Source organism: Propithecus coquereli, unplaced genomic scaffold, assembly GCF_000956105.1.
Source record: "Propithecus coquereli isolate 6110/MARCELLA unplaced genomic scaffold, Pcoq_1.0 Scaffold243, whole genome shotgun sequence".
In the NCBI taxonomy this organism is placed as follows: Eukaryota; Metazoa; Chordata; class Mammalia; order Primates; family Indriidae; genus Propithecus; species Propithecus coquereli.
Genome location: NW_012147986.1, coordinates 4,283,150 through 4,309,879, shown reverse-complemented (window position 1 = coordinate 4,309,879; position 26,730 = coordinate 4,283,150). Strand labels below are relative to the sequence as shown.

The 26,730-nt window shown below is 45.6% G+C and overlaps 1 protein-coding gene across 1 annotated transcript in view; it reads left to right on the top strand.

Moving 5' to 3' along the window:
- Positions 1-26,730, top strand: part of ARHGAP25 (Rho GTPase activating protein 25) — an 81,531-nt gene that overhangs the window by 49,445 nt on the left and 5,356 nt on the right. Inside the window, exons 4-9 of the mRNA XM_012646510.1 lie at positions 2,299-2,415; positions 15,371-15,578; positions 20,434-20,566; positions 22,909-22,982; positions 24,633-24,754; positions 25,580-25,776. Of these exons, the coding sequence (XP_012501964.1) occupies positions 2,299-2,415; positions 15,371-15,578; positions 20,434-20,566; positions 22,909-22,982; positions 24,633-24,754; positions 25,580-25,776 (851 nt within the window). The remainder of the gene's footprint in view (positions 1-2,298; positions 2,416-15,370; positions 15,579-20,433; positions 20,567-22,908; positions 22,983-24,632; positions 24,755-25,579; positions 25,777-26,730) is intronic.

Below are 26,730 nucleotides of genomic sequence, written 5' to 3'. Positions count from 1 at the left end.
ACTCCAAGGTTTTGGCCTAAACATTGGGAAAGACAAATTTACTGATATTTGCTAAGATCTGTTCATGTAGCAAGTTTTTTTTTGTTTGTTTTTGTTTTTTTTTTAGGGGGAGGATTAGGTCTTCAGTTTTGGCCATATTAAGTAATTATCTCAATTGTAATAATAAGAAAACTGATGTTCAAGATAATCTAACTACTGCTGTGATAGAGGTAAAGACAGGATATAAGGGATTATAGAATAGGGACTCCCCATTCAACTTGGAGCAGGGAAAGGAGATGTTAAGAAAAGGTTCCAAGAGAAGACAACATTTGAGCCAGGTTTTAAAGCATGGGTAGGAGTTCTTTAGGCAGATTAAGAAAAGAAGGGAGGTCCATTTCTGACTAGGGAAACAGCCTAATAGGTAACACATGTTGAACTGGCTGTGTTTAAGTCAGAGAAAGAAAGTGTGTACTCAGGGCAGAATTTCTGGTCGTGGGCTTTGTATCATCAATGTCAGGCAATTTCCCTCAGAGAAAGCCTATCATAGCACCCCAATTATGCTCAAATGTTTACTTTTTTGTAAGACAACAAAAGACTTTCATATCTCCTTTGGTTCTGGTCTCTTCGACCTATGTTAATACCACCTTCTTTCACCCTTTGGGGTAAGCTGATTCTGAATCTATCTTGTCACCAGGTCATCAGCTCTCTTGACCTGAAACATCAGTCCATGGAAGCCCTGGCCTTTCAGGGACATCCTGAGAGTTGGGTGTTTCCCAATGGGCTGCTCGTGACAGAACAAGAGCATCTTCCAGGAAGCAGGGAAAACTAAGAAAGCATGTTTTGACAACATAGTAGACTGGAGTGTAAGCATTGTGGGAAAGGATTCCAGATAAATTTTGCCCAAGATCAAATTTGGAAGCAATATGGGCTAGGGAAACGTCCCTTGGGAGCAAGGAAACAAGTGGCCCTGCCCTGCATTTGGCAGTAACTCACTGGATAACAATGGGCAGGTACTTTTACATCTCTGGGCTTCAGTTCTATTATCTGTAAAATGGAAATACTAACTTTACCATTCTACTTCAAAAGAATATTGTAATTCCTAGGGGATCTTGTAGTTCTGTCTTGAGCACTTTTTAATTCCCATTTTACTCCCGGAAACACCCAGCTGTCGGGATGTTCCTGAATGGCCAGGGCTTTCATGGACTGACCCTTCTGGTCAGGAGAGCTGATGACCCAATGACAAGATGGATTTAGAATCAGGTTGTCCAAAAGGGTGAAAGAAGGTGAGGCTCAGTGATACTAAGATAGGTGCAAGAGACCAGAGCCTAAGGGGATTTGAAAGTCTTTAGTTGCCCTGCAGGAAATATATAGGTTTGGACACAACTGGCCAGCTAGAGCAGGCAGGTTCTCTCCAAAGGAGGTGCCCAGCCATTGTGAGAAAAATGGGTTAACCGTGTGGTCTAAGACTAATGTTTGATACTCTTTTTCCTCTCTTGCTTCTCGCTCCTTCTTTTTTGTTTTTTGTTTTGGTTTGGTTTGGTTTTGGGTGTTTTTTTGGTCACTTCCCCTTATTCTTTCTCTCGGCCTCCTCCTCCCTTTCCACTCCACCCTCCAACCCCCTACTTCTCATTTCTTTCATATTTTGTCCATTTGAAAACATCAACCCAGGAAACACTGCACACGTCTATAATCTTAAGTTTGAAGCAAAAATTGTAAAAAAAAAAAAAAAAAGTCCTAACAAGTTTTGTGTGTCCATTAACTGGGTATTGAGAACCTCCCATTTGCAAGGGCTTGCATGGTCAGGAGGACAGTAATCTGAACAGGAAGCACCAGTTTTGTGAGAAAGGCTCACACGTGCTCATTGTCTCTCCCTCTGAGGTTGTCGTCCCCTTCCCCACCCCTACAACTGAGCTCAGGGCTAGCTTAGGAAAATATCTGTGATTGGCACGATGATTTGTCTTGCAGTTTGTATGGGCTGATCCTGTCTCCTCTAATGCTGAACCTGCACCGTGAACTTCTTCTTCCTTTTGGTAGGAAATGGCTTCTGTCCTCTGTGGAAGCAGCTCTCAGCCTATCCCAATTGCAAACCACTGTGTCCAATGATTTGTCTGTAGAATTAGAGCTTCCGCACAGACAATGAGACTGCATGGATGTCCAGTTCCACTGAGGATAATTAGATAAGGCTTTTACATTGTTTGATGGGTAGTGCTTCAATGAACCAGAGACTCAACTCAGTTTTGGCTTCCCTTCCCTTCCCTTCCTCTTGCTCTGGCCCATTTGTCACTCTAAGACTTTCATAAGTGCAACTTCTTCCTCCAGCCTCATGGGACCAGAATCGCATGGGACAGGACTCCTACGTCCTCATGGCCAGCTCCCAGACGGAGATGGAGGAGTGGGTGAAATTCCTCAGGAGAGTAGCTGGCACACCCTCTGGAGGTAAGGACCCCTGCAGGCTGTCCTGGGCGGGTGTCTGTAACATCTCAGGGATGAGGAGGAAGTAGCTCCAGGTGTGATACTTCCTTGAACAGTGTTTAAGGGAGACAACCAGAAGACAAACTCTGCATGGTCATGGCCAAGTCCTCTGTCAAATGTGTAGGAAAAGTGGGTTCAGAGCTCCTCGCTTCCATCCCTGAGTCATCTCAAAGAGCCAACCCCAGATTCACTAGAGGGAAGGCAAGTCCTTTGCATTGATCAGCAAATGTATATGATACCCCAACGTAGTCCTTTCTCCTCTCTGGGCCAAAGTGTTCTCATCTGTGAAATAATTAGGTTGGACCAGCTGAGCCTGGATCCCACAGCACTAACTCACACTGCACCATGGGTCTGCCTGGTCATGGGCTTTGTGGGACCTGAGAGGACTGATGGCAAGAGCTATGCTGAAAGCACAAGTGATGCTGGTCAGCACAGGAAAATAGAACTTCCGTCCAGAAGAGGGGCAGTCAAGTCTGGGGAAAGGTTCAGGAGTGGTGTCTGGAGTCTTGCAGGTATGCAGTGAATTCAGCTTTTTAGACACGCTCCTGGGTTACATACTCAAGTATTTGAGCTCTCTGGGAATCCTGGTGACGTTTTCACACCCGAGGAGGGACCTGACTGCAGAAAACTGATACCAAGAAAAATCGGAAATTAACAAACGTATGAATCTAGTATGTTTCCCTCCTTTTATAAAAATATGAAAGAACTCACATGTCTGAGTTCTCAAGTTAACATTGTCCTTTGACTTTTTAGGACTACACTTATGTGTGTTGACTCCAGGGTAACTGTATAAAGATACACTTATTTGTGGACTGTGCTGCCTGTTATTTTGGAAATCACTTATGGAGGCTTTCATAGTTCAAATATCAAATATGTATGTGATTGCCCAACAGCTTCTTTCAAAGATTATAAGAACACCACAATAATTTTGTGGAAATTTGGAAACACAATCTCGTAAACCACCAGAGATATTTTTATGTTTTCCTTCCAGCTAGTGTTCTCTTCTACATACTTTTTCCAGAACAACAAATATAGAATATATACGCAATTTAATAGCTTTTATAGCTTAAGCCTTTCCCCACATTGCAATAGAATCTTACTTGGTACATTTCAGGGATTATTTGGATACAAGAAGTAGAAATCCAATGATGTTAAACAACAAAGAGGGATTTACTGGGTAGATACAGGAGCTACTACTCAAAGAAACCAAGGGCAGGAACTGCCAAGGCCTCCCCAGGGACTGGGGCCAAGAAGTGAGACACCAGCACTGCCCTGGCCACACCATTTCTCGGTCTGCTTTTCTCCGCATGCCGGCCTGGGTTTGTCTAGTCAGCAGCCCCTCGGGTATGCACTTGTTTCACATACTGCCATGCCTGCCCCAGCTTTCCTCTGCTCTCCCCCTGATGGAAAATGAGCTCAGCATCCCACACTCCTGAGAAAGATTCTCTACCTGGCCCAGCTGAGGTCAGGATGCCACCTGTGAACCCAGGACCTGGGGCGGGGAGGCAGTTGTGTGACCCACACAGCAGGGGCTTCTGGAAAAGAAGTGATCTGAAGGGGACAGGCAAACTCCGGAGTGCCTGCCACAGTCATCCTTAACTTCTGCATCCTGTTCCAAAGAGAGTGGCGTAGTTTCGTTAACCATCTCCCAATCCCTAAACGCTGTGCTAATTGGGCTGAGATGAGATTTTTATTTGTTAAAACTTGGTTACACACTGTTTCAGCCTGGGTGATCTTAGCTGTGACCTTCCTTCTTGCCCTGGATCATGAGACTGTGAGCTGTCCTTTTCTGCTTTAGGCTGTCTACATAGACAAGGCTAGTGGATGCTGCCTAATGATGCACCTGCTCTGGTTCAAAATGCTGTTTATGTACTTTCACTAGGATCCGAGCCTCTCGTGGTGAACTGTTGTCCTCTGTCATAACCCACATGGGGATTTCTCCCTCACCCCATCCCGAGAAGCAAGTCAAGCATAAGTCCTGTAGGTGGTGGAAAGTCCAGGGAAGGGAAAAATCAGAGTGTGACACCGGTTATTCATTCAAAGAACCGTGTTGGCTCTGATGTGGCATCTCTGATGTTTTTAAAGTTACTCACTGAACCAAAATCATAGATCCCAAAATGAGAAGACGTTTTAAGACAGCAGAGAGTCCCATCTAAGACCACTTAGGCAAATCAGAAACTTGTTCTTCCTATTTGTAAGTCAGGGAGCTTTAGTCCTGAAGGAATAAATGACCTGTTCAGGGGGCCCAGCGGGTACAGGGCAGGGCGAGGGCTCCTTCGCCACAGCACATTACCACTTGCAAAGCACCTCTAACGTGGGTCTACTGGATGGGCAGGGCAGGGCATGGCCCCCGAACATTGTGAAGTCACTGAGCTATGTTGCTGCTGCCTCTTTCTAGCTTCTTATGAAACTTTCTATGGCATTTTTCTCCCAGAACCTGCCCACTTCTCATTACCACTACCACCCTGGTTGAAATGGAATCCTTTCTTGTCCAAATTACAGTAGCAGCCTCCAAACTCATCCCCATGCTTTCACCCTTGCCTTCTTCTCGTCTGTTTTCAACAGATCAGCCAGAGTGAGCCTGTTCACCTGACCTATTAAAACTCTTCTCTGCTCAACATTCTCCAACAGCCTCCCTTTCTCATGCAGAGTAAAAGTCAAAAGACTTAGAATGACTTATAGTGCACAATCTGCCCCCAATTACATCTCTGACCTTATTCTCTAGAAGCCTCTCCCACACTCATTTCACTCCAGCTTCACCAGGCTCTTCAAATGCCCTAGGCACACTCCCACCTCAGGGCCCTCACACCGGCTGTTCTCTTTGCCTGGGATCCTCTTTCCCCAGGCAGCTGCATGGCTTAGTGCCTGGATTTCTTCAGGTCTTTGCTCAAGCGTAACCTCGGTAAAGCCTTCCCCTGATCATTCTGTTGAACTTAAACCCTTACTTACCCCAGCCAAACCCTTCCCGTCCATCTGTGCTGCTTCATTTTTCTCTTTAGCATGTGCTTCCTTCAAATATGCTCAACATTTTACTCATTTGTTTTGTTCATAGTTAATATCCCCTCCCTAGAATGAAAGTTTCATTATACATGGCAGAAATCAGAAATTATTTTCCTCTGTTTTGGTCGTACCATATTCCAGGATCTAAAGAGTGCTCAGTACATACTTATTGAATGAATGGATGAAGGAATGACCTCCTTCCCCATAGCATGGTCCCATACTATGTTCTCCCTTCCTAGGTTCTCCTCTTCCTTAAATGATGATCAGCTTATCTGAGAAATGATTCAATAAATGGATTGTTCTCTCTAGAATTATGTCCCTCAAAGCATGTCAATGGTGAGCTTTGGTGAAGCTCTTTATGGTTCAAAGACCCCTTAGAGAATCTGAAAAAAGCTATGGAAACTCTCCCCAGAAAGATATCTAGAAATAAACAATTTTTCTTTCAACAGCAGGGTGTTTTCAGACCTGTAGCCCATCTGTACACCCTAGGTAACGAATCTCAACTTTAAATGTTGGAAAGCTCTCTGGTGACAGCTCTGTGGAGCTAACACCTTTTCCTGCTCCCAGTCCCCTTTTTGGCCCCTCCCTCCCACCTACTGGAGAAATGGCCCCACATAGTCTCCATGGCACTCGCGACTGCCTCCTCCGGGCTCCTCCTGCCCATAGCTGGCTCTGAATGTTCCTCTCACCTTGGAGAGCAGCACATCAGCATTATAGCCTTTTTCTTCTTAGCAGGCTAATTTTTCAAAACTCTATCTTAAGGGCTTGTCTGGAAAGGTTAAACCAACTCGCTTCCCCAGACGTTCTGGATGCAAGTCCATGTTTTCCTGATTTAAGAAAGAGAACAGAGACAATCCCATCTCAACTTCTAACAACTCCTTCCCAGACTGACTCCTGCCCCTTTTCTCTAAACCACTCCCTCTTTTTAGTAAGAGAGCCAGGCTTTCTCTGGGTTCCCACATTGAAACCTGGTCTCTGTCCCATCCCTAGGAGGCAGGCAATCCAAGTCACAAATTGTCGTTCAGTCCAGGCTTGCTTTGTCCCTCTCCCTCCTGAGGCTAGCCAGCTGAGGTTTCGCTCAGGCCCCTGCTGGGCACGTAAGAGTGCATTAAATTGTGCGTAGTTCTGCTCTGCCCAACCCAGTTGTAAGGCCCTGGGGCAGGTGCTATGTTTTAAGCATCTTTGTGTGTTTGCCAACAGAAGGCACATAGTATGTAAATATCAAATTGTTCTACACCTTGGGTTCCTTTCCTTCCTCTCATTCTTTTAAGTCCTCCACATCCTTCAGAGCATGATTTTATAACCCACAGCAGAGTTTAGCCAGGTGGGGTGTGTTGTGTCTTTGATCCATTGTTATTCCATGTGTTCTGGTTGTTTCTCACTAGCTAAATGGGACATTCAGAGGGATGATTTTTACTTATTTCCACTAATTCCCTCATCTCCCCTTCCCACAGTTCCTGACACCAGACAGATACTTATTCATGTACTCAACAACTATTTCTTGAATATACGCCATGTGCCAAACCCAATGCTGGCACTGGGGGTGCAACAATGAGAGTGAAAGAGAGAGAGAGAGAGAGAGAGAGAGAGAAAAGAAAAGACAAAGTCCCTTCTCTCAAGGAACTCACAGGCTAGTAGAAGACACAGAAATTAAACAAAAATACCAAGGAAAAACATAAAACTACAATTTTGAAAGGAGCCATGAAGGAAAGACACATGCCATGTGGAAAAAAAATGTCTTTGTCAAGGTCAAGGAAGGCTTCCCTGAATTAGTGATAATTAAGCCTAACTCTGAAGGGTTGACAGAAGCTAACTAGACAGAGAAAGGGGAAGAGGAATGGTGTCTCAGTTAGAGGGAACAGCTTGTGCAAAGGTCCTGTCGCAGAAAGAACAATAGACTCCGGAGCAAGGAGAAGGTGGCAACAGTAGATGTAGCTTTGTTGAGGATATTGGTCTTCATTCTAACACCAATAGGCAGCCATTTGAGGGTTTCAAGAAAGGTGATAATATCATATTATATTTGGAAGATCATTCTAGTTGCTGTGTGGAGAATGGATTGGGCTGGAGGTAGCAGATCCAAGTGAAGGCAGGAGACCAGACATGGAACTCAAGCTGTCACCCAGGCAACAGAGGAGGGATGGTGGGTTGGATAAAGTACTGGCAGTGGAGATGGAGAGAAGTAAACAGCTTTGCACAAGGTTTTGAAGGTAACATCGCCAGGATGTGGGAGTAAATTCAACATGGAGAGAGAGTGTGGCATCAAAGATGAGTCTGCAATTCCTGCCTCTGAGTGAATGGAGAGCCCAACGCTATGTTGGCAGCATGAGACTGCCCCGGGGCCCTTCCTGACAACCCTGGTCTTGCTTGTCCCCTTGTCATGCTAAGAGTTCATTTCACTTCTCCTGGGTCCTTCTGGTAGAGTCACTGTGCTGTTTGCTAAATCCTCTCAACGGGAGGGAGAAATCATCTCAGTCTACCCCACAACCCACCTCCAAGATCATTATCTCTAAAGGCCCCAGCTGAACCACGTGCAGCTCTGAAAGCATTTCCAAGGAAGGGTGGGCTGACTTCATAAACACTAAGTGAAATTCTGTGTTCCTGCCAGACACTTTGATATATGGAGCAGTGCTGGTAAGGGCTGGCGTGTGGGATTTTTTTTTTCTTAACCCACCTCCAAGGTATCTTTCCTCTGAATGGCAGTTGACAATTAGCTGCTAAGTAAGAGGAGGCACTTATTTTTATTGCCAGCCCTGACAGCTTTATGTTCAGTCTTTAAAAGCCAGGAGCTGTGTGTGTAAAGGTGAGTGGGGAGGGGACGTGGCATGGGAAGGAGGCCTGGGAGGGCCAGGGCAGGTGCCGACAGATCCCATGGTTTCCGTTCTGGAGTCAGAACCTGAGCGGTATTTACAAGCATGTGCTGATCTGGAAGCGAGAGAAGAGGCCTGGGGAGGAGGGAAAGTCTGAGACGGGCTCTCGGGAGGCGGTGCGTCCTCGCCCCGCCATGCCTCATCTCCCCAGGATGCCGCGGTGGGAGCTGGGCTGCGGCTTTCCTGCCCTGGCACTGCTCCTCTGCTGGGATTTCAGGAGGAAAACCCCCAAGCTCCAAAAGAAAGGTATTTCTTCCTTATTTTTTCAATTCTTCTACTAAAAGACACTTTTCCCAGCTGCTCTTCCCTCTCCTGTCAGGGATGGGGGCACTTCTGGAACAGAGCCCCTGGGAGGCAGGTCCCAGTGCTGGGCTGGTGGAGGGGTGCTCTTCTGAGCACCTGGGCTGGGCTGGAGGTGGGGTGGGGAGGGGCTCTTGTTCTGATCCCTGGAGTGTTTGAGTAATGACGAAGGAGGAGCAAGAAAGGGAAGGAGGTGACAGCTGAGCCTTCCATTTTCACTTCCCCAAACCAGTCCAGTGTCCTGGGGTTTTCTAGCCAATTGAGGGAGGGGACTTGTGGGACGAAGGGTGCAAGACGGTTGGTGAGCAGAGCCAGGAAGTTACCCAGTCTGGGAATGAGGTCTTCTGTGGTTGCTTAGTGTGGGGCTTGTGTCCAAAGCATTAGGTCTGGGGGCTGGAGAAGAACAGGTGGATGTGGTAGGAGGGGGGCGTGGGGCTGGCAAGGGCTGGCATGCAAGGACTGTGTAAGAAGCACCAACAGCCCCCAGCCCTTAGTCCCTCACCTTGAGACTTGATGCTATCTGAAATTTTATTTCATTGACTTTAAATAAAAGAAATTAGAGCACTGAATATAGAATCATGGGATAAATGTGACTTTGGACAAATTCCCAGTTATAGTCTCAATTTTCTCACCTGTAAAGTGGAACAACAGTATTTACTTTGTTGGGTTCTCATGAGGACTAAACAAGATAGCACATGTGAAAGCATCTAAGTCAGTTCTGAGCATAAAATTAACTTCATTAATTAAATTGGTTAATAGTTATAATTATATTATATATTATAATTAAATTAAATTATATTATAATAATTATAATTAATTAAAATTTAGACCTATTAAGATGGAAATGCTTTAATGGTGACTGGCCCAAGGTGTGATGAGTTCCAGGCAATGGAGTTGATTAGACCCTATCCTGCCACAGAGTAGAAAGAGCCATGGAGCCCCAGTTCCCTGAAGGAGCAGGTGCAATCTAGGAGGGCACAGCACAGAAGGGGAGCCTGGGTTTGGCCGTTGTCATTCGGATGGAGAATGTTCTTCGAATAGCTCCAACCCCAGTCTTCTTCCTTCACTGGCCCCCATCCCTAGTTCCCCTGGGATTTCTCTGTTCATCTCTTTCCCCACATCTAGCCTTTGTCATGTCCCTCCAGAATTGAAGGGGTGGCAATAAGGACTCAGAGATCAGAGATCAGTAGAACTCAGGATCAGGTCTTTGGACTTACAGGGATATTTTGGACTCCTCATATGTGATCTGAGATGAAGAGCAAAAAAACCTGACCTAGACATGCTAATGAAAACAAGGATGCTTTTTCTCTCATGTAAGAAGGGACACTGTCAGTCCTAATGTCTCCAGAGCATGCAGTGGTTAGCTCTTGTTGGAGGGGACAGCTGTGACTGATGATTAGGCTGGAGATGTAAAGTTCAGAGTCTTCATCATGTGGGTGATATTTAAGTCCATGAGATTATGAAAAAGTATGTGTGGATGAAGAAGGGAGGCCCTGGAACCCCCCAAAATTTTGAGCATAGTAAGAAGAGGAAGAACCACAGAGGCTAAGTAGAAGCAGCTAATGAGATAAATGGAGAACCGAGAGAATGGTGGGTCAAAAGCCATGTGAGCAAGTGTCTCAGAAAAGAGGGGGGTTCTCTGTGTCGCATACTGCTGGTAGAGCAGCTAAGATGACGACTGAGATTTTAAAATGTAAAGGCCAGTGATCTCCTTGACAAGAGCAGGTCTGGAGAAGTGCTGAGCAGAGAGGAGGGGCAGAGGAGGGGAGGACTGGAAGACAGCAGGTAGTGGCAGCTCTGTGACGGCCGGTCCATCATGTGGCAGGCTCTGTGCCAGGAGATGAAAATAGATGGTGAGCCAGACAGGCTGTCTGCCTTTGAGGAGTCCACAGGCCAGTGGAAAAGAGGGATGTTTCAATAAATCATCATAAAGTTACATGAAAAGTGGTAAAATAGAGGTGTGCGCAGGGACCTCTATGGGCACAGAGACGACAGTGACCAATTCCCTCTGAGAAGACATCTGAACTCAGAAAGACTGGGTTTCCAGGTGGGAAGTAAGAGGAAGGGCATTAGCTTGAGAGTTTTTAAGAGGGAAGACCATTTTTCATTCTTTCCATCATACTCTCCAGCTACCAAAGAGCCTGGCCCACAGCAGATGCTCAGTCTACATTTTCTGAATGATTTTGTGAATTCTGGTGAAAGGAATTTGCAAGAAACAGAGTTGCAAAAGAAGCCATGACAGTAGCATAGGCAGCAGAGGTGAGGATTGAGAGCTGGTGTAAAGCATGTTTAGAATGTCCCAATCCATTCGGAGGGAGAGAAGGTGTTGCAGATAATTCTCATGTTCACAATTTTGCTAATTGGCTTGGTTGTGTGCAGGTACCTTGTGTTAATGGCTTTGTATTCTCAGTGCCTAGGAGAGCAACTGGTGCTTGACTGATTGACGAATGCTATCGCTTGTGAGGAAGGAGCACTGATTTAGGGGTGGGGTTAGAGTGAAATTAGAGAAGATACTGGGAGAATTGCCATTAGATGTTGAATTTATAGGACTAGAATGGAGGAGAGGGGAGAGAGATCTTGACCTTATATGCAGATTAATGAGTTATCAGTTTCAGGTGATATCCAAATGTGTGAAATCATATGAACATTCCCAAGGAGAATGGCTAGGGTAGAAGAAAAGAAGTCTGGGTTGGAGTCCCAGGCAATGAGCAGGTGGGGGACGGAGTACAGTGAAGGAGACTGAAAGGTATCGTCAGGGAGATGGGATAGAATGAGAATAGATGGGTTTGTATCCACGCAGGGAGAAAGTCTTGAGGAGGAAGGAGAAGCAGCACCATCAGAGCCTTCAGAAAAGACCAGTAAGCAGGGTGTGGAATGAGCATTAGGAGAGCACCAGAAACCTTCGTGGGCAGATTCAGCGGAGAGGTGCAGGCTAATGAAACCAGATCACGGGGGTTGAGAGGCTGGAAAGCGAGTGAAAAATGAGCAAGTGGGGGCTCTGAGGGCGGACGACTCTCTCAGAGTAGGCACATTTTTCTAGAGTACACCGGTGAAGAGAAAAAAGTCAAATTATTGGTCGTTTGAATGAGAGCTGAGGTGGGAGATTATTCTTCCGTAAATTGGCAAAGACGTAGATTTACATGGGATCTTTCAGTTGAAAGAGAAAAATTTAAGAAACAAAGAGAAAGAGTAAATCCTGGGAGAGGTGGCAGGGATGGAACCCCCAGCTCAGGAAGACATCATCCTAGAGGAAAGCCAGGGCCCCCTTCTTCCTCTGAGATAGGACAGGCAACAGGCAGAGGAGGAGGGATGGGATGGGCAGGGCTGGCAGTGGGGGGGTTATGCATCTCCCTCCATTTGGGGCCATAGGAGAAAGAGGAGCCCAGGTCACTCACTGAGACAGGAAGAGAGGGCATGGTGGGGTTCAGGGGGGTGGTGAAGATTTGGAGCCAAGCTCTTGCGAAGACTGGAATGATGCATTTCCACAATGTGGTTGTGCATGTTCCCTCACAGCTCTCGGAGGCGTGATGAAGGCATGGAGAGGGTCGTGGGAACTGGCAGGGTGGGGAATGTGGAGGGAAAGAGTGCAGGGAAATGAGTGCCCTGGTGAGATTGACATGGAAAGGGCGGCGTGTGGCACATGGGAGGAAAAGGATGAACGCGGGACAAGGTCGATAACCTTGATGAGAAGAAGACTAGCCACACAGAGCGGTGTAAGAAGGAACTTGGTTCCAAGTCACCTGCAAGGTGGAACATCAGCCTCAGACCTTCAGACATGGAGCTCACATTTGAAAGCTCCGACTTCTCTGTGCACATCCTCACAATGTGTCTGGGCTACCTTTCCCCATCGGGATCAAGCAGGCCCCTGGAGCCCAAGTTTCGTCTGCCTTTCTGTTTGAGGGGCCTCTCCCTGGACCTGCAAAGGGGGTTTTCCAAGTGCCATGTTGTCTAAGTTTTAAGTCAGTTCACTTCAATCGTGTCGTACCAGTTTGGTGAAAATATCTATCCAGCTCCTTTTACAGACAAATAGAAACCTGGTTCTATATGGTTATTGACATTTTTTAGTTGCTTCTTGCCATTTTTTGTGTGTGGTCCTTTTATATTCCTAACTTGATGGCGAGCTCATTGAGAGCAAGGACCGTGTCTTCCATGTCCCTTGTCTCTCTAGCCCGTTCCACAGGCCTGCCGCTGGCACATGGCAGGGCACTGGGTAAATGTTATCGTGAAGCTGAATTCATTTACTAAGGAGACCCCTATTAGCGTTTAAACTAAAGAAATGCCAAAATAACCAGCAGTCATGGAAAATACTTGCTTAAAGACAAATTCATTAATTGACTACCATGTGCCAGGTATTATGCTAAACAACAGGGATGAAAAGAGCTTCTCCTCCTGTTCCCAGTATCATGCAGGGACACAGGTGGATACAAATCGTTACGGCACGGTGTGGCAAGGGATTGGAATATTCAGGAAGGAATGTGAGTGCACAGACATGTAGTCTGTCCATCTGGGGGTCAGGGGAGGTATGTCAAGGTGATGATATTTGAGAGGGCCAAGGAGGACACAGAGAATTCCAGCCAATGGGGAGGGAGAGAACAGACTGGACAGACTGTCGGAGGGCACAGAGCACTGTGTTTTAGAAACATGAGGGTGAGGTGCCTTTGGGGCCATGGCAGGATGTCAGGCCAGAAAGGCAGGTGAGTGCCGGGCCCACTGCCAACCTGGGGAATGCCAGCCCTGGTTCTCAAACTTTAGCCACAGAAATATTTAATACAACAGTCTCATTGCAATGCAACAAGTGAAACAGACAAGAGCCCAGCAAGTCTGGTTAGGGAGTATGGAGGCCCACCTACCCAGCTCCTGCTAGATCCGATACTGTCACCTCCTAGCACCAGATGTGATGTGGGAGGGGGCTCTGAGGAACTCCCAGGGCTTTGAGGGGCAATTTGAAAAACATCACAGTGGCAATTGGGGAAGAAGTGGATGACTATTGAAAACCAGGGAAAAGGTGCTCAGGGAGAGCAGTGGTTTAGAAAGGTGAGTCACAGAGAGGGTTTGAACAGGTTGAGAGAAGAGACTTCAGCAGTTACAGGTAAGAGAGGAGGCCACCCTGGGCCTGGGCAGTGAGTGGAAGCAGAGAAGATGCAGAGGATTCTAGAGCCTGTCATGGCTCTTTACAGAAGGAATCCAAGTCAAGAGACTGGAAGTAATCCAGTTAAGAGACAGAGGGAATGATGGGGAGAAAGGGATTTTGCAGACTGGTGTCCTTGGAATTGAAGTGCAGGATGCAACAGGGCCCTGATTGTGACAGGGGAAAGTCAGGCAGGACAGGACTGAAGCCACGGCCTGTCTTCGAACCTCCAGGACACCAAGGGCTGGGTGGGAGAATGGATAGGCAATGATTGTCCTGATCTATAAATTAGTCCTGTTACTCTGCCGGGGTGGGGAACTATAGAGCCAATGCTGACGGGGCTGGGGTGGAGCTGGTCCACACTTGCTTTGCTGGAGGCGGCGTAATTTGGGAAAATATTTTTGGAAAGCAGTTTGCATACCATTGAGTAACAAAATTGTTCAAACGACTTGACCCAGCAATCCTACATGTGGAATTTTGTCCTAAGGAAATAGTGCAAAAGAATGAAATGTCTATGTTCATCCATCCAAATGTTCATTAATTAATTAAGCAATTAATTAGAAATTATGTATTGTACTATATACATTCCAGGAACCCTGCTAGACTAATGGGCATGTTTGCTGTGGTAATGTTTATAATTAGAACACAGTAAGCAACCTAAATTATTTAAAATGCCACAATGGTTCAATACAGTATGAGACATCCATGGGATAGACTACAGCAGTTCCCCTTATGGGGGTGCAGTTATGTTCCAAGACCCCAGTGGATGCCTGAAATTGTATGTAGTATTGAACCCTGTGTATACTGTTTGTTCGCTCTTGTAACTAAGACTGCTACTAAGTGACTACCAGGCAGGCAGTGTATACAGCATGGATACACTAGACAAAGGGATGATTCACGTCCCAGGTAGGCCAGAGTGGGACGGTGCGAGATTTCATCATGCTATTCAGAATGGCTTGTAATTTAAAACTTATTAATTGTTTATCTCTGGAATTTTCCATTTAATGTTTTCACACCATGGTTGACCGTGGGTAACTGAAACCATGTATAACAAACCCTCGGATAAGGGGGAACTGTGTACTGTATTATGCCTTAATGCTCCTGAGCACAAGCAGAATTCAAAGCAGCCTGCTTGCTGCTGTGGTTAAATGCACATTCTCAGGAGTTTGCTTAGTGCTGGGCTTGGATTCCGACTATGCCAGGCCCTAAGCTGCCTGACCTTGGCAAGTTCCCCAGCGTTTCTGAGGCTCAGTGTCTTTAACAGTAAGGTGGGTATAACGTTACTGCGGCCTCGTGGGGTTACCGTCAAGATTAAATGAGAAAAAGTGTGCAAAGTTCTTGGCACAATTCCTAGCACAAAAGTACTCAGTAAAAGCCAACCGTTATTTTAAATATGTAAAAACAGTGGGTCAATAGAAAAAAACTGACAGAGACTGCCCCAAATTTATAGCCCCAGGAAATATTATGAGTCACTTGTCTCCCATGTTTTGTTTCATAGCATTGCACTAAAACCTTTGAAGTTACAGGTGACACAGAAAACCCAGAAATAGGCAAACCCTTTGACCCATCAGTTCATCCAAGGAAGGTGAGAATGATGGGTGGGTCCTGTGTCTCCTCTTCCCAGCGGTGTTTGGCCAGCGCTTGGATGAGACTGTGGCCTATGAGCAGAAATTTGGCCCTCATCTGGTGCCCATCCTGGTGGAGAAGTGTGCAGAGTTCATCCTTGAGCACGGCCTGAATGAAGAGGGCATATTCCGACTGCCTGGGCAGGACAACCTGGTGAAGCAGCTGAGAGATGCTTTTGATGCCGGGGAGCGGCCCTCCTTCGACAGGTATGCTGTCCTCGCCCGCAGGGTCCTGCCTGTGCCTTCCCCTCTGCCTGGCTTGGGTGACAGGACCTCTCCATTGCAGTTGAGCTACGGGACTCACACAGACACTTCGGAGAGCCCTGACTTGCAACAGAAAGAGCTTTTGTTTTGCTCATACTTCCGAATCTGGGAGCCCGGAGCACAGTTAGGAGAGAGATGGTGTGAACCAGAACTAGAGCCTTGCTGGGGAGATTCGGGTGAGGTTTAGGATACTGGGGAAGGGGATGTACAGAAGATGGGGCCCAGCCTAAGGCCCACCCTTCAGGGCAGATGAGGAACATGGAAGTGCCGAGCTGGCTGTACGAACACTCGGTGTGGTGGAGAATGCACCAGATCTAATCCAGGGGCACCAGTGTTCTTCCTTGGGGTTCCAGAAATGGCCAGAACCAGAACTTCTCATTTAGTCTCCGAGACCACAGTACTGTGTGATTCTGACTCAGTTCTGAGCCCTTTTGGAGGGCGCACATACTGATATCTTGGCAGCCTAGTGTCCCCAAGTCTCCTCTGTGAAGGTTGCCCAGCCCTATCTGGGGCATATGAGGTGTAGTGACATTTCTTCCCACCATCCCTTCCCCCAGACCTCCTCCAGCCACTCAGCTGAGGCTGCCTTCCCTGCCGTGCTCTGCTGGTACCATCCCCAATGTGCACCCCCTGCCTGTTGTGCAATATTCACCCAGGTTGCCTGTGTGTGCTTGTCCTGCTGGCGTAAGACAGACCGTTCTTTCCAAATTACCCAGATTTAGTAAGCTGGGCCTGAACTCTGTCCAGTTTCCAAAAGATGAAATTCTCCAGAGCTTAGCTGGGCCAAAGGGGGCTGATTCTGGGAAAATCGTGAAGACCTAAGCATCATGCTTGTGTGGTCTCTCCCTCACCCCCCGCTGTAGTCACCAACGCTGCCCATTCTTCCCCTGAAGCGCCTCTGAGATCCATCTGTTTCTCTCCGTGCTCACAGCCAGTCTTAGTGCTGGCCACCACATGTGTGTTTTTCCTGCCCTTGTCATGTAGTGAGTTAATTTACCAAGGGTGATATGTTTTAGCATCCTAGGGTCTCCTAGGAAAGCAAGGGGTATGGAGTTGTTATGGGAACTATACCAGATTATGGGCAACAAATTTAGGGACTTTTCAGCAGCACCATAAATTGCATTTTATTATCAGACACCTGTTCCATTACACTCACCACCTTTATATTCAGTTTTCTTCTTACATTTTTAATTAGCTTCGACTTGATCAAAAGATACAGATGGGTTGTTGCCAAAGCAATGCAAACAGTGTGCCAAAAGGAGCAGTGGTGATTGCTGGGATTTTCCAAACAAGTGCCTTAGGCCTTCGCTTCCACACCTGTAAAGTCAGCAGGGGTGGTGGTGGGAGTCTTTGATTCCTATGAATTGGGGGCTGGAAAGAGGAGAGTTACCACACCTTGTCATGACATCTTCACCCCTGGAACTGAGGGGTAGAGTTTACACAGAAAGAGGAAGGGTCACCTGGGGCTCTTCAGGGTCCTCCCAGGGCTGACTCTCGGGTTCACATGACTCTTGAGAGAACAAGTGTGACTTGGGAGGTGTGACTGGTTCTTATCTGATTCTCATTATTTAGTTGCATTTGAACATATTTAGGAGCCAAGGCCTCCTCTAAGAGCATGTCTCAGATTTAAGAGGAACTTCTTTTCCACCTGTAGATTATCAGGACAAAGCATCCCACGGGCCTTTTCCCGGGCGTAGCAGTAGAGTCAGCAGAGCCTGTCCCAATGCCCAACTTTCCATTTCTTTGTCTTCTGTGCTGGGATATGAATGCCTAATATCGCATTGAACTACAGAATTTTGAAATGACTTTCATACACATTTCTGATTTGACCCTCAAGACAAACCTGGAGAACAGGGTTATTGCCATTCTACAGGTGACAAAGCAGGCCTGGAAAGATTAAGCAACTCACCTAGGGTCAGGCAGCCTGTTCCCGGGCCCTGAACAGTAGGCCAGTTGTCTTCTCACCCTGGGCCACTGACGACTCCAAAAACCCTCCCCTTCCCCTTCTTCTGCCCTTGCCCTCCCCCTTCTACTCTCCCCCACCTCTCACCTCCCCACACACAGTTCGGGTGATGCAGTCTCAAGGCAGATCTCTTCCCCTCCCACCCCAAAGCTAGACTCACTCTCAGGAAATCATCTAACACTGGTCGCTTTCACTTCAGAGTTAATTTGCCAGTTATGTTGACCTCACTTGGGTTTTGGCTTCATAAATCTTTACTGTGATTGCAGATTTTTTGCCCCCTGTAAAAGAAATTCTAGGAGTCAGTGAGTGGAAGAAGGGGGGTTTGGGAAAACAAGGAGCCCCTTCCTGGTGCCCTGACATCACACCTGTGGGCACTTCCCTCGACCTTCTATGCTGGTCACCTGCACGGTTCCACCCCAAGATCCCCTCATTGCCTTCGTAGAATGAAGGAAAACAAAGGAGCTCTTGTTTGATGAGATTTTAGTGCAGGTGTATCTGGTATCATTAAATATAAAATTGTGTTAAATTATGTAAATATAATTTACATTAAATTACATAAATATAAATATCATATTAAATATATAAATATGAATTTTAAAATCTCCTGTCAAGTTTCTACTAGGATGGATACTGCCTGGCCACAAAGCCGACATACTTCCCATACCTATATTTCTGTGAGAAATGGACTCACAGATGTGCTACATTGCAAGCATCAGTGCCCCAGGGAAGGGCTGGCAGAGCCATCTGAGGGGCTCTGGGTAATCTCTGGTGCATCAGCTGTGAAGCTCAGAAGCCACCTGGCCCATGACTTGCTCTTAGCCCTTGATTAAAAAAAAAAAAAAATCATTTAAGGATGTTCCATTGGGTTGGAGGAACAGCAAACTCAGAAATAAAAATGCTGGAAACTTAGACCATAAAATTGGCATCTGAGTCAGCTCTAATACAGAGGCACCAACATTAAAACAAAACTTTACAGAAATAATTGTATAAGTTCCATTTTTTTAAGTGCTAAAAATGAAATATAGCACTATGACAACTTAGAACAGGGGGCTTTTGACATGGTCTGGTGAATTTAGAGATGTCCCCAAGAAAATGACATTTCAGCAGAGACCCAATAAACAAGAATGAGGAGTTAGCCAGGCCTCATGGACACAGTTGATCAGTATTATCTTTGGTAAAATGAATCGGGAAGCTTTCTGTAGGTTTCAGCGTTCTAAGATGATTTATAGAGCTAATTGTGTTCTTTGCTTATGGCTTTGAAGTATCCATACTATATCTGTGATTGTAATCCTGCCTCTTTCTAATGTTAGACATTTTTGCTCTTTTAATTTATCCTGATTACACAGTCTAGTTGTCTTTTTATATTGTTGCTGTTTCTCTTTAAAAGATTCCGTTTCTTGACTTACCATTTATTCTGTTTTTCTCATTTCAAATTCATTTTCTGGATTCCTTCTCTGGGTGTGTTCTGAGTGCAGGGGCCTGCCCTGGGCAGTGCATTGGTGAATAGACTGGACAGGCGGCGGTGCAGGCTGGGCGGAGTCCTGGCCGAGGACAATGACCTCCTGAGATAGGGCAGTGACAGGAGGGAGAGGCTTAAAGGCTCCGCCCGACTTTGAGATGATAGAATTGAGGGAATTTGGAATTGGGTGCAGGGTGGAGGAGAGGCCCTGATCAAACAGGAGCCCCAGGATTCTGATAGAGACAACCGGATGGACTGCGACGCGGGGACTTCAGGAAAACGCCCCTCCTGCAAACTGTCAAGCTGATTGTTTTTCTGCCACTTCCTTGGGAACTTCTCATTGTATTTTGACACGAGTACTTTTCCCAGCCTGGCTTTGCCCCGGGGGTATTTTTAGATAGTGACTCAGCAGGGAAGGATTTTCTAGAATCCCCACGTTGTGAATGGCCCCCACCCTAGATTTCCTGAGGGCAGCCGTGGAGCACAGACAGGGCTCTGTGCCAGACGTTTCTCTTTTTGAGGTAGAGAGTTCCCGGGCTGCAGAGGGGGAGACTTTTCAGATGACATCTCCAACAGCTGGCTGTCAAAAGCGCAAACAAAACAAAAATGTACACAAAGTGCTAAGGCAGAGCTTTCAATCCAGGCCTGGTGCTCTTGTTTCCATTGCCTTAAGAGCCTCTCTTCTCCTCCAGTTCAAATCCACCCCTCCCTTCCCTCCCAGGAGGCATATTTGCCCAGCCGACTCTGCGTTCTTCCTTGCTAAAACCCAGATTCCCAGATTGTCTAGACCTGGTAGCACTTGAATCCTCACAGCTTTGTGGCTCAGTGAGGCCAGGAGTCCTGTGTGTCCCTCGGGTTGGCTACTGAAGTCCCAGTGCTTGGCAGAGTATCTTGCACCTAGTAGGCTCTCTCAATGGTTACTAACTGAATGAATTACTGAGCAAATATATGAAAGAATCCCAGATCTATTTTAAACACTGGGAGACTAAAGAGATCAATGGACCAAGAACATAAAGGAGTTAACACATGCAAAATCAGGGACTAATTAGGCAGTGCTAATTGTGAGACACTAAGTGAGCTGAAGAAAGAAGAAAGCAATAAAGACTAAAAGAATTAAAGAAGATTTAATTAAACAGTGGACCTTGAACTTACCTTTGAGGTAGCTGGGTGCAAGAGATAGAGGAAAAAGCGTTCAGGGTTGTTATTCCAGAAGTGGGAATTAACAAGAATGTTTTGATCTGATTCTTCTTTACGGACTCAACTCCTCTGTAAAACTCCCCAGTGTAACTTATGGTTCTGCTCAGTGCATCACTCGAGTGGAAGTGAGGAAAGTTTCAGAGTCTCCCTTTCAAAGAGCGTGGCTTATTTTCTTCCAGAGACACAGATGTGCACACCGTGGCCTCCCTGTTGAAGCTCTACCTCCGAGACCTCCCGGAGCCAGTGGTTCCCTGGAGCCAGTATGAAGGGTTCCTGCTCTGCGGGCAGCTCACGAATGCAGACGAGGCAAAGGTAGGTATCTCACCAGCGTTAGTTGTCCTGCCGCAGCAGAAAGTGATTGGTTTTCTGAACACTATCCTGGTAGGCAACAGGAGGTCAAGGTGCCCCATACCTTTTGGTGAGATACTTTGTCAAACTGAGACTTCCTTCCTCAGCAATACAAGGCAAATAAAGCCAGTCGTGGTGACTGGCAAACCATAGCCTTCATAGAATTTAATAATCCAGTAAAAATCTGGACCATAATCAAATACCCCTGAGTCACATTAAACATAGTAAGAAAATAAGGATATTTCTGAGAAGGGTTTCAAGCACTATGGCCTTGCTTGACCTACCAGGATGCAAAGACAGGCTGACCAAACTGGAGGGCAGGTGCAAGGGCAAATTGTTCAAGCTCTGCAGTGGGCATGAGTGTCAGGCATGGTTCAAGGAATGCATGTGCTGGGAAAAGGAAGGACGGGGAGATTTTCTTTGTTCTTTTCAGTCTGTGGTGTCTGTATCACCCTCCGCAATGTCATGCTTATGAGAGTAAACAAGTTCACCAGCAGGGTTTTTGATCATGTATAAATTGTTTCTAGAGAGCCTTATGGTCAACAATCACCACACTCGAGTCATGATAATAAACCAACTAGCAAAAAAAGAAATTGATAAAAACCAACTAACAACAATAAAACCTTCGTAGTCTTTAACTAAGATTTTCAAAATTAAATTACCCACAAATACATTTGTGTTACACTGCTAAGATGGGGAGTCTAACCCCTTTAAATAGGTTGGTTTTTATCACAACTATATTAAAAGCTCTTTCTGGCAAAGTGGTACAAAGAAAAAACCTATAAAGAAGACCTAGATTTAACTTGGATTTTGCCATTAGGCAAAGTATTCATCTTCTACGAAATTCCATTTATTTACTTAGACCAATAGAACTTTCTATAGTCATGGAACTTACATATATCTGCACTGTCCAATGTGGTAACCACCAGCCACAGATGGCTATTTGGCACTGGAAATGTAGCTAGTGCACCTGAGGAGCTGAATTCTTAATTTTATTTAAATTTATTTAAATTTAAATAACCATATGGGGCAAGTAGCTGCTGTATTGGACAGCACAAACTTAGACAATTTTCTTAATAATATCAGCTATGCCCAGGATTGTTTTGAAGACCAAGGAGTATGACACAGGTGAGTGACTTTTTAAAAATGTTGGTATAAGGGGAAGTTTATTCTCTTCTATACTTCAGAATTTTTTTATGTTCTGCTCCCCAGAATATTCATTTTAAAAATGAATGAAGAAATTTTGTCCAAAAGTAAGAAAGAAAGAGAACAATGACAATGCAGCTATGCTACAGCTATTGTAGCTGTTTTCCAAACAAAAATTCAATTGCATGATCTGATGTAGGCTATTTTGTACATGATTTATTAATTTGTTGGGAAGGGAGAAGGGGATATAAAAAGTCAATTTACACAAAGTATATCAGCTCACTTTTGTGAACGTAATAAAAATTTATGGAAGAAATTTTTAAAATCAGCTAAAAAGACGAATGTTTCAGATATTATAGCAGGTCACCCCTCAGCTCTAGGGAAAGTAAAGGAGGTAGTGGAACCTAGATGCTGTTCTGACCGTAAGACTCCGCCTCTGAACTTCCCCACTTCTTTGGGCCAGACCCCCTGGGGCTCATGCTTGTAATCTTAGCAGTTGGGAGGCCTAGGCGGAAGGATTGCTTGAGGCCAGAAGTTTGAAACCAGCAAGAGCGAGACCCTATCTCTACTAAAAATAGAAAAATTAGCCAGGCGTGATGGTGCGCACCAGTAATCCCAGCTACCCAGGAGGCTGAGACAGGAGGATCACTTGAGCCCAGGAGTTTGTGGTTGCTGTAAGCTATGATGACATCACTGCATTCTAGCCCATGCAACAGAGCAAGGCCCTGTCTCAAAAAATAAATAAATAAATAAATAAACAAGTATCCTCCTTTCATTGCTAGTATTAAAGTGATTCTGAGATATTTGATTATGGTCCAATTCTTTATTGGACTGCTACATCTCAAGCATTCATTAAGCAAACAATTAGTGTATGAGTTGTCAAATAGTCCTTGCCTTGGAGTAGCGTGGGGTCAGAAGTGGGGTGGGGTGGCATAATTAAAGACAAATAAAAAATACTTTACCAAAAACTATAACCCTCTCTGTGCTATTTTTTACAACTTTCTGAGAATTTATAGTTATTTCCAGATAAATTTTGTTTTTAAACCCACAAAACTACAGGGTCAGGAGTGACTGCTGCACAGATACACCAATTCTGTTGCAGGGTCTCATAGCTGGCAAGTGGGCAGGCTCATTCACTGGCGTTAAAAATCTCTTCCCAGGCTCAGCAGGAGTTGATGAAGCAGCTCTCCATCCTTCCTCGTGACAACTATAGTCTTCTGAGCTACATCTGCAGGTGAGTCCCCTGGCATCAATGCTACAGCTTTCAGCTGCCTCAGAAAAAGCCCCTGGTTAGAAGAGGAGGGACCATCTCTGTGAACTCAGAGATTCTGGTCCAGCACTTTGGAAGATCAACTCTATTCACGTAGCACTGAGGTAGTTGCCTGTTTCCACAAGAGCATTTCAAGGATCCCTGAAAACCTGGTTTGCACACAGAACGAACATGCTCCCCCTTCAGCCCTGCCCCCGCGACGCCCAGAGGCCTGGGACGTGCAGGAGAACCTAGAATCCTCATAATGTTTCTAGACTCATCGCCCATCTTCCTGACTCTAGACCGCAATTTAGTGCCTGGGAGATATTCCTTCTGGGCCACCCTGTTCATCTTCCTTCAGCCCTTTCCGAGGCCCTGCTCTGACCTTCCCCATGGCAACATCTGGATGTGGGTGGACCCCAGTCTGGCTGGGCAGGGAATCCGGATCTTCATTCCAGACAAACCTGAATTTTGTCTTTTATTTTTAAAAAATAATTTGTCCTAGTTTCCAGATTATAAAGGTGATACTTGATTTGGAAACCAGAAAGATACAGCAAACTGTAAATAAAAAATAAAAATTACCTACAACCCCTACAATTCCCTCATCCAGCAATAATCGCTATCAACACTCAGGCATTTCCCTTCTGGATGTTTTCTCTCTGTGATAGAGCTTTTCATTCATCAGCATAAATATAAGAGAACAATTTTTTTTAATACCAAAATGAAATTATACTGTATATAAAGGGTCGTATCCTGCCTGTTTTGGTTTGATGTTATATTGTGAGCATTTCCCTGTGTTATAAAATAGGATTATAAATGGCTCCATAATATTTCATAATGTTTCATCATTTGGACACATCACCATTTGATAATTTCCCAGTATTTGGAATTTTATGTTGCTTCAATCTATTCATTTAAAAATGGTTTTTAGAGAGAGTATTTAGAAATTCCCTACAAATTCCAATTTTTTGTTGTTATTGTTGTTGTTTTCAATGAATCTGAGAGTGGCTTGCCTCAAATGGGTAGAACTGTAGTAAAAATTCAGTGTTAGTTATTGAGCACCTGCTGAGATTTAGCAATACTTGGTGCTCTAATCAGAGGGTGAGAGCCAGGAGACACCATGGATTCCTTGTCTCTGGGACCTTCTTTTTTTTTTTTATTTCAGCATATTATGGGGGTACAGATGTTTAGGTTACGTATGTTGCCCTTGCCCCCCCCCGTAAGTCCAAGCTCTGGGACCTTCTTACCAATAAAGTTTTCCTCCCTGGAGACTTGGCGGGGTGGGCGCTGAGAGCTGGGACACACACCTACAAAGGCAAGACAAACGGGGAGCCAAATATCCACTTTGGTCCTTCCAGTCTCCTCTTGGCTCCCGGAACTGGATCCTGCCTCCTGCTTGTGTGAGTCCCCACCTTGCCCCCAGCAGCTGTGCAGGCCCCTCCTGGTTTCTCATCCTTTCTTGGCCTTTGGTCTTTCAGGACAAAGCTAAACTCTTGTGGGCAGAGCAGTCTGGCCCCATTCCTGAGACCAGGAGGACAGGAGTTGAGATCCATCCCTGAGTTCTCATTGGTACCTTGAAGTGCTTCCTCCTGACAACTTCCTGTTTTCTACTATGGGTTTCCTGGCTACCTACAGGTTCCTGCATGAAATCCAGCTGAACTGTGCAGTTAACAAGATGAGTGTGGACAACCTGGCTACTGTGATTGGTGTGAATCTCATCAGGTCGAAGGTCGAAGACCCTGCCGTGATCATGAGAGGTATGGCTGGTCCTGTGGTGAAGGCAGGTGCAGAGGAAGGAACAATGACAACACTAGCCCTGATGTGTGTGCACTGCTCTGCAGTCTGCCAACCATGTTCTGGTGACTATCGCATCTGAATCCTACAATAGCCCTGTGAGGTAGGCAGGGCAGGAATTACATCCTATTTTCAGATCACGACAGAGGGAAGAGGTCAAGGATTTGCCCAATGGTCACAAGGTACAGTAGGCTAACACGGAAACAGTTAGCCTTAGTCTTTTATCACTTTTAAATACCCCTTAGCCAGATAGAGCAAACAGGTTTCATTTTATAAGCAAGCTCACAAAAAGTCTGCTTTGTAAAGCTGTGTTGAGCAGGCTTCTGAGGCTGTGTCTTGGCTCAATGGGCAAAAGTCCTGGCATAGAAGACTAACGTCTGCCATGGGGAGGGCAGTAAGCCTGGTACGTATTTGCTATGTGTCTGATAAGAAAGCAGATGTCATATTGGGGACCACATCAGAAGAGAAAGATGTCTTCATTTTTATCTCCTGTTATATTGCCTACTTTCCTGGTCAAAAACTAATCCAGTGGACTATAGGCTGACAATAACCTTAACAGCTCCTTCTTTTACCACACTCCCATATCTTTCTTCTATTCCTTCCCTTTCTTCATACTCTCCTACCCCAAGCAATTAAAAAGGGCCCTGTGATGAGCAAAATGAGGCCCCCTTTGGGTCGTGTGGTTTTAGAGCCAAGTTTGGAGACATCTCCTGGGTGGAGACCCTTGAGGACTACCTGCCTCTCATCCCGGGGTTCAGAACTACAAATTTCTTTCTTCTTTCTTTCAGGGACTCCTCAGATCCAAAGAGTGATGACTATGATGATCAGAGACCATGAAATCCTCTTCCCCAAGTCCAAGGATGCACCCTTGTCACCCCCTGCCCCGAAAAACGACCCCAAGAAACCTCCAGTGCCCCGAAGCTCTGTAGGCTGGGATGCCACTGAAGATCCCCCAATTTCTAGAACAGACAGCCTCAGTAGCATGGTAAGATGTGGAGAGCCTTCCTTTAGTCCGAGCCATTCCATGTAAGAGCTGCTTTGGGGTGGCAGTTTGGGGAGTTTTGGATGGTGCAGGGGCACAGCTGGTACACGCGCATTTGAACACATCTTGAAAGCCTGGCCGCTTTCAAAATCTATCCCTATTAGCAGCCTGGAGGGGGGTTAGCGACATATGTGCCAGTCGCCCAATGACTGAGCAATGAGGATCCCGTCTGAAGCCCACTCTGAAAGAGAAATCTTTTCAAATATAGTCCGAGGAAGTTCAATGGAAAAAGTATAGACCACATTGTAAATGTTCTGGTGAGAGTTGTTGAAAAATTCCTGGTGAAAGTCCAGAGAGAACTGGTTTCCTGCTAACCCGTGAAACGTGATTCCTTCCTCAGAGTATGTGATGTGTTTGTGTCATATTTCTCATTCCCTGATAAGCCGTCTCAGCAATGTCAGCCCCCTTGTTTGTACTGAAGGGTTGGAGCTCACGTTCCCAATGTCCAAAAACTCTGCTGTTTCCAAAACGTAGACTATTTAAGGGCAATAATTTACAAAGGTCAAAGATATTTATATATTTATAGCGACAAATGTTTTTAAAAAGAACGTGTGAACATTACATAGCAGCTTGACCTTTATATGTGGCCAAGAAATGAGTTTAAGATTTCTGGTTGACCAGATCATTTACCTATAATATTGTTAAAGATGAAAAAGAAAAAAAAGGTAGGTAGCGGTAATGGTTGTTACTTTTGTCTTAGGTAAGGTCTGTCTGGACACAATGCATCTTACTAACACTCTAAAACTAAATTAAAATTTTGACATGCTCATACTTCATTTAATTAGATTATCCCAGCAGACCTTGAGACTAGCCATCGTTACACTCTTTAAACAGGTTTCTGCTGTTTATTTTTTGTTATGGGCAGGTACTGCACGGGGGCGTTTAACTAGATCACTC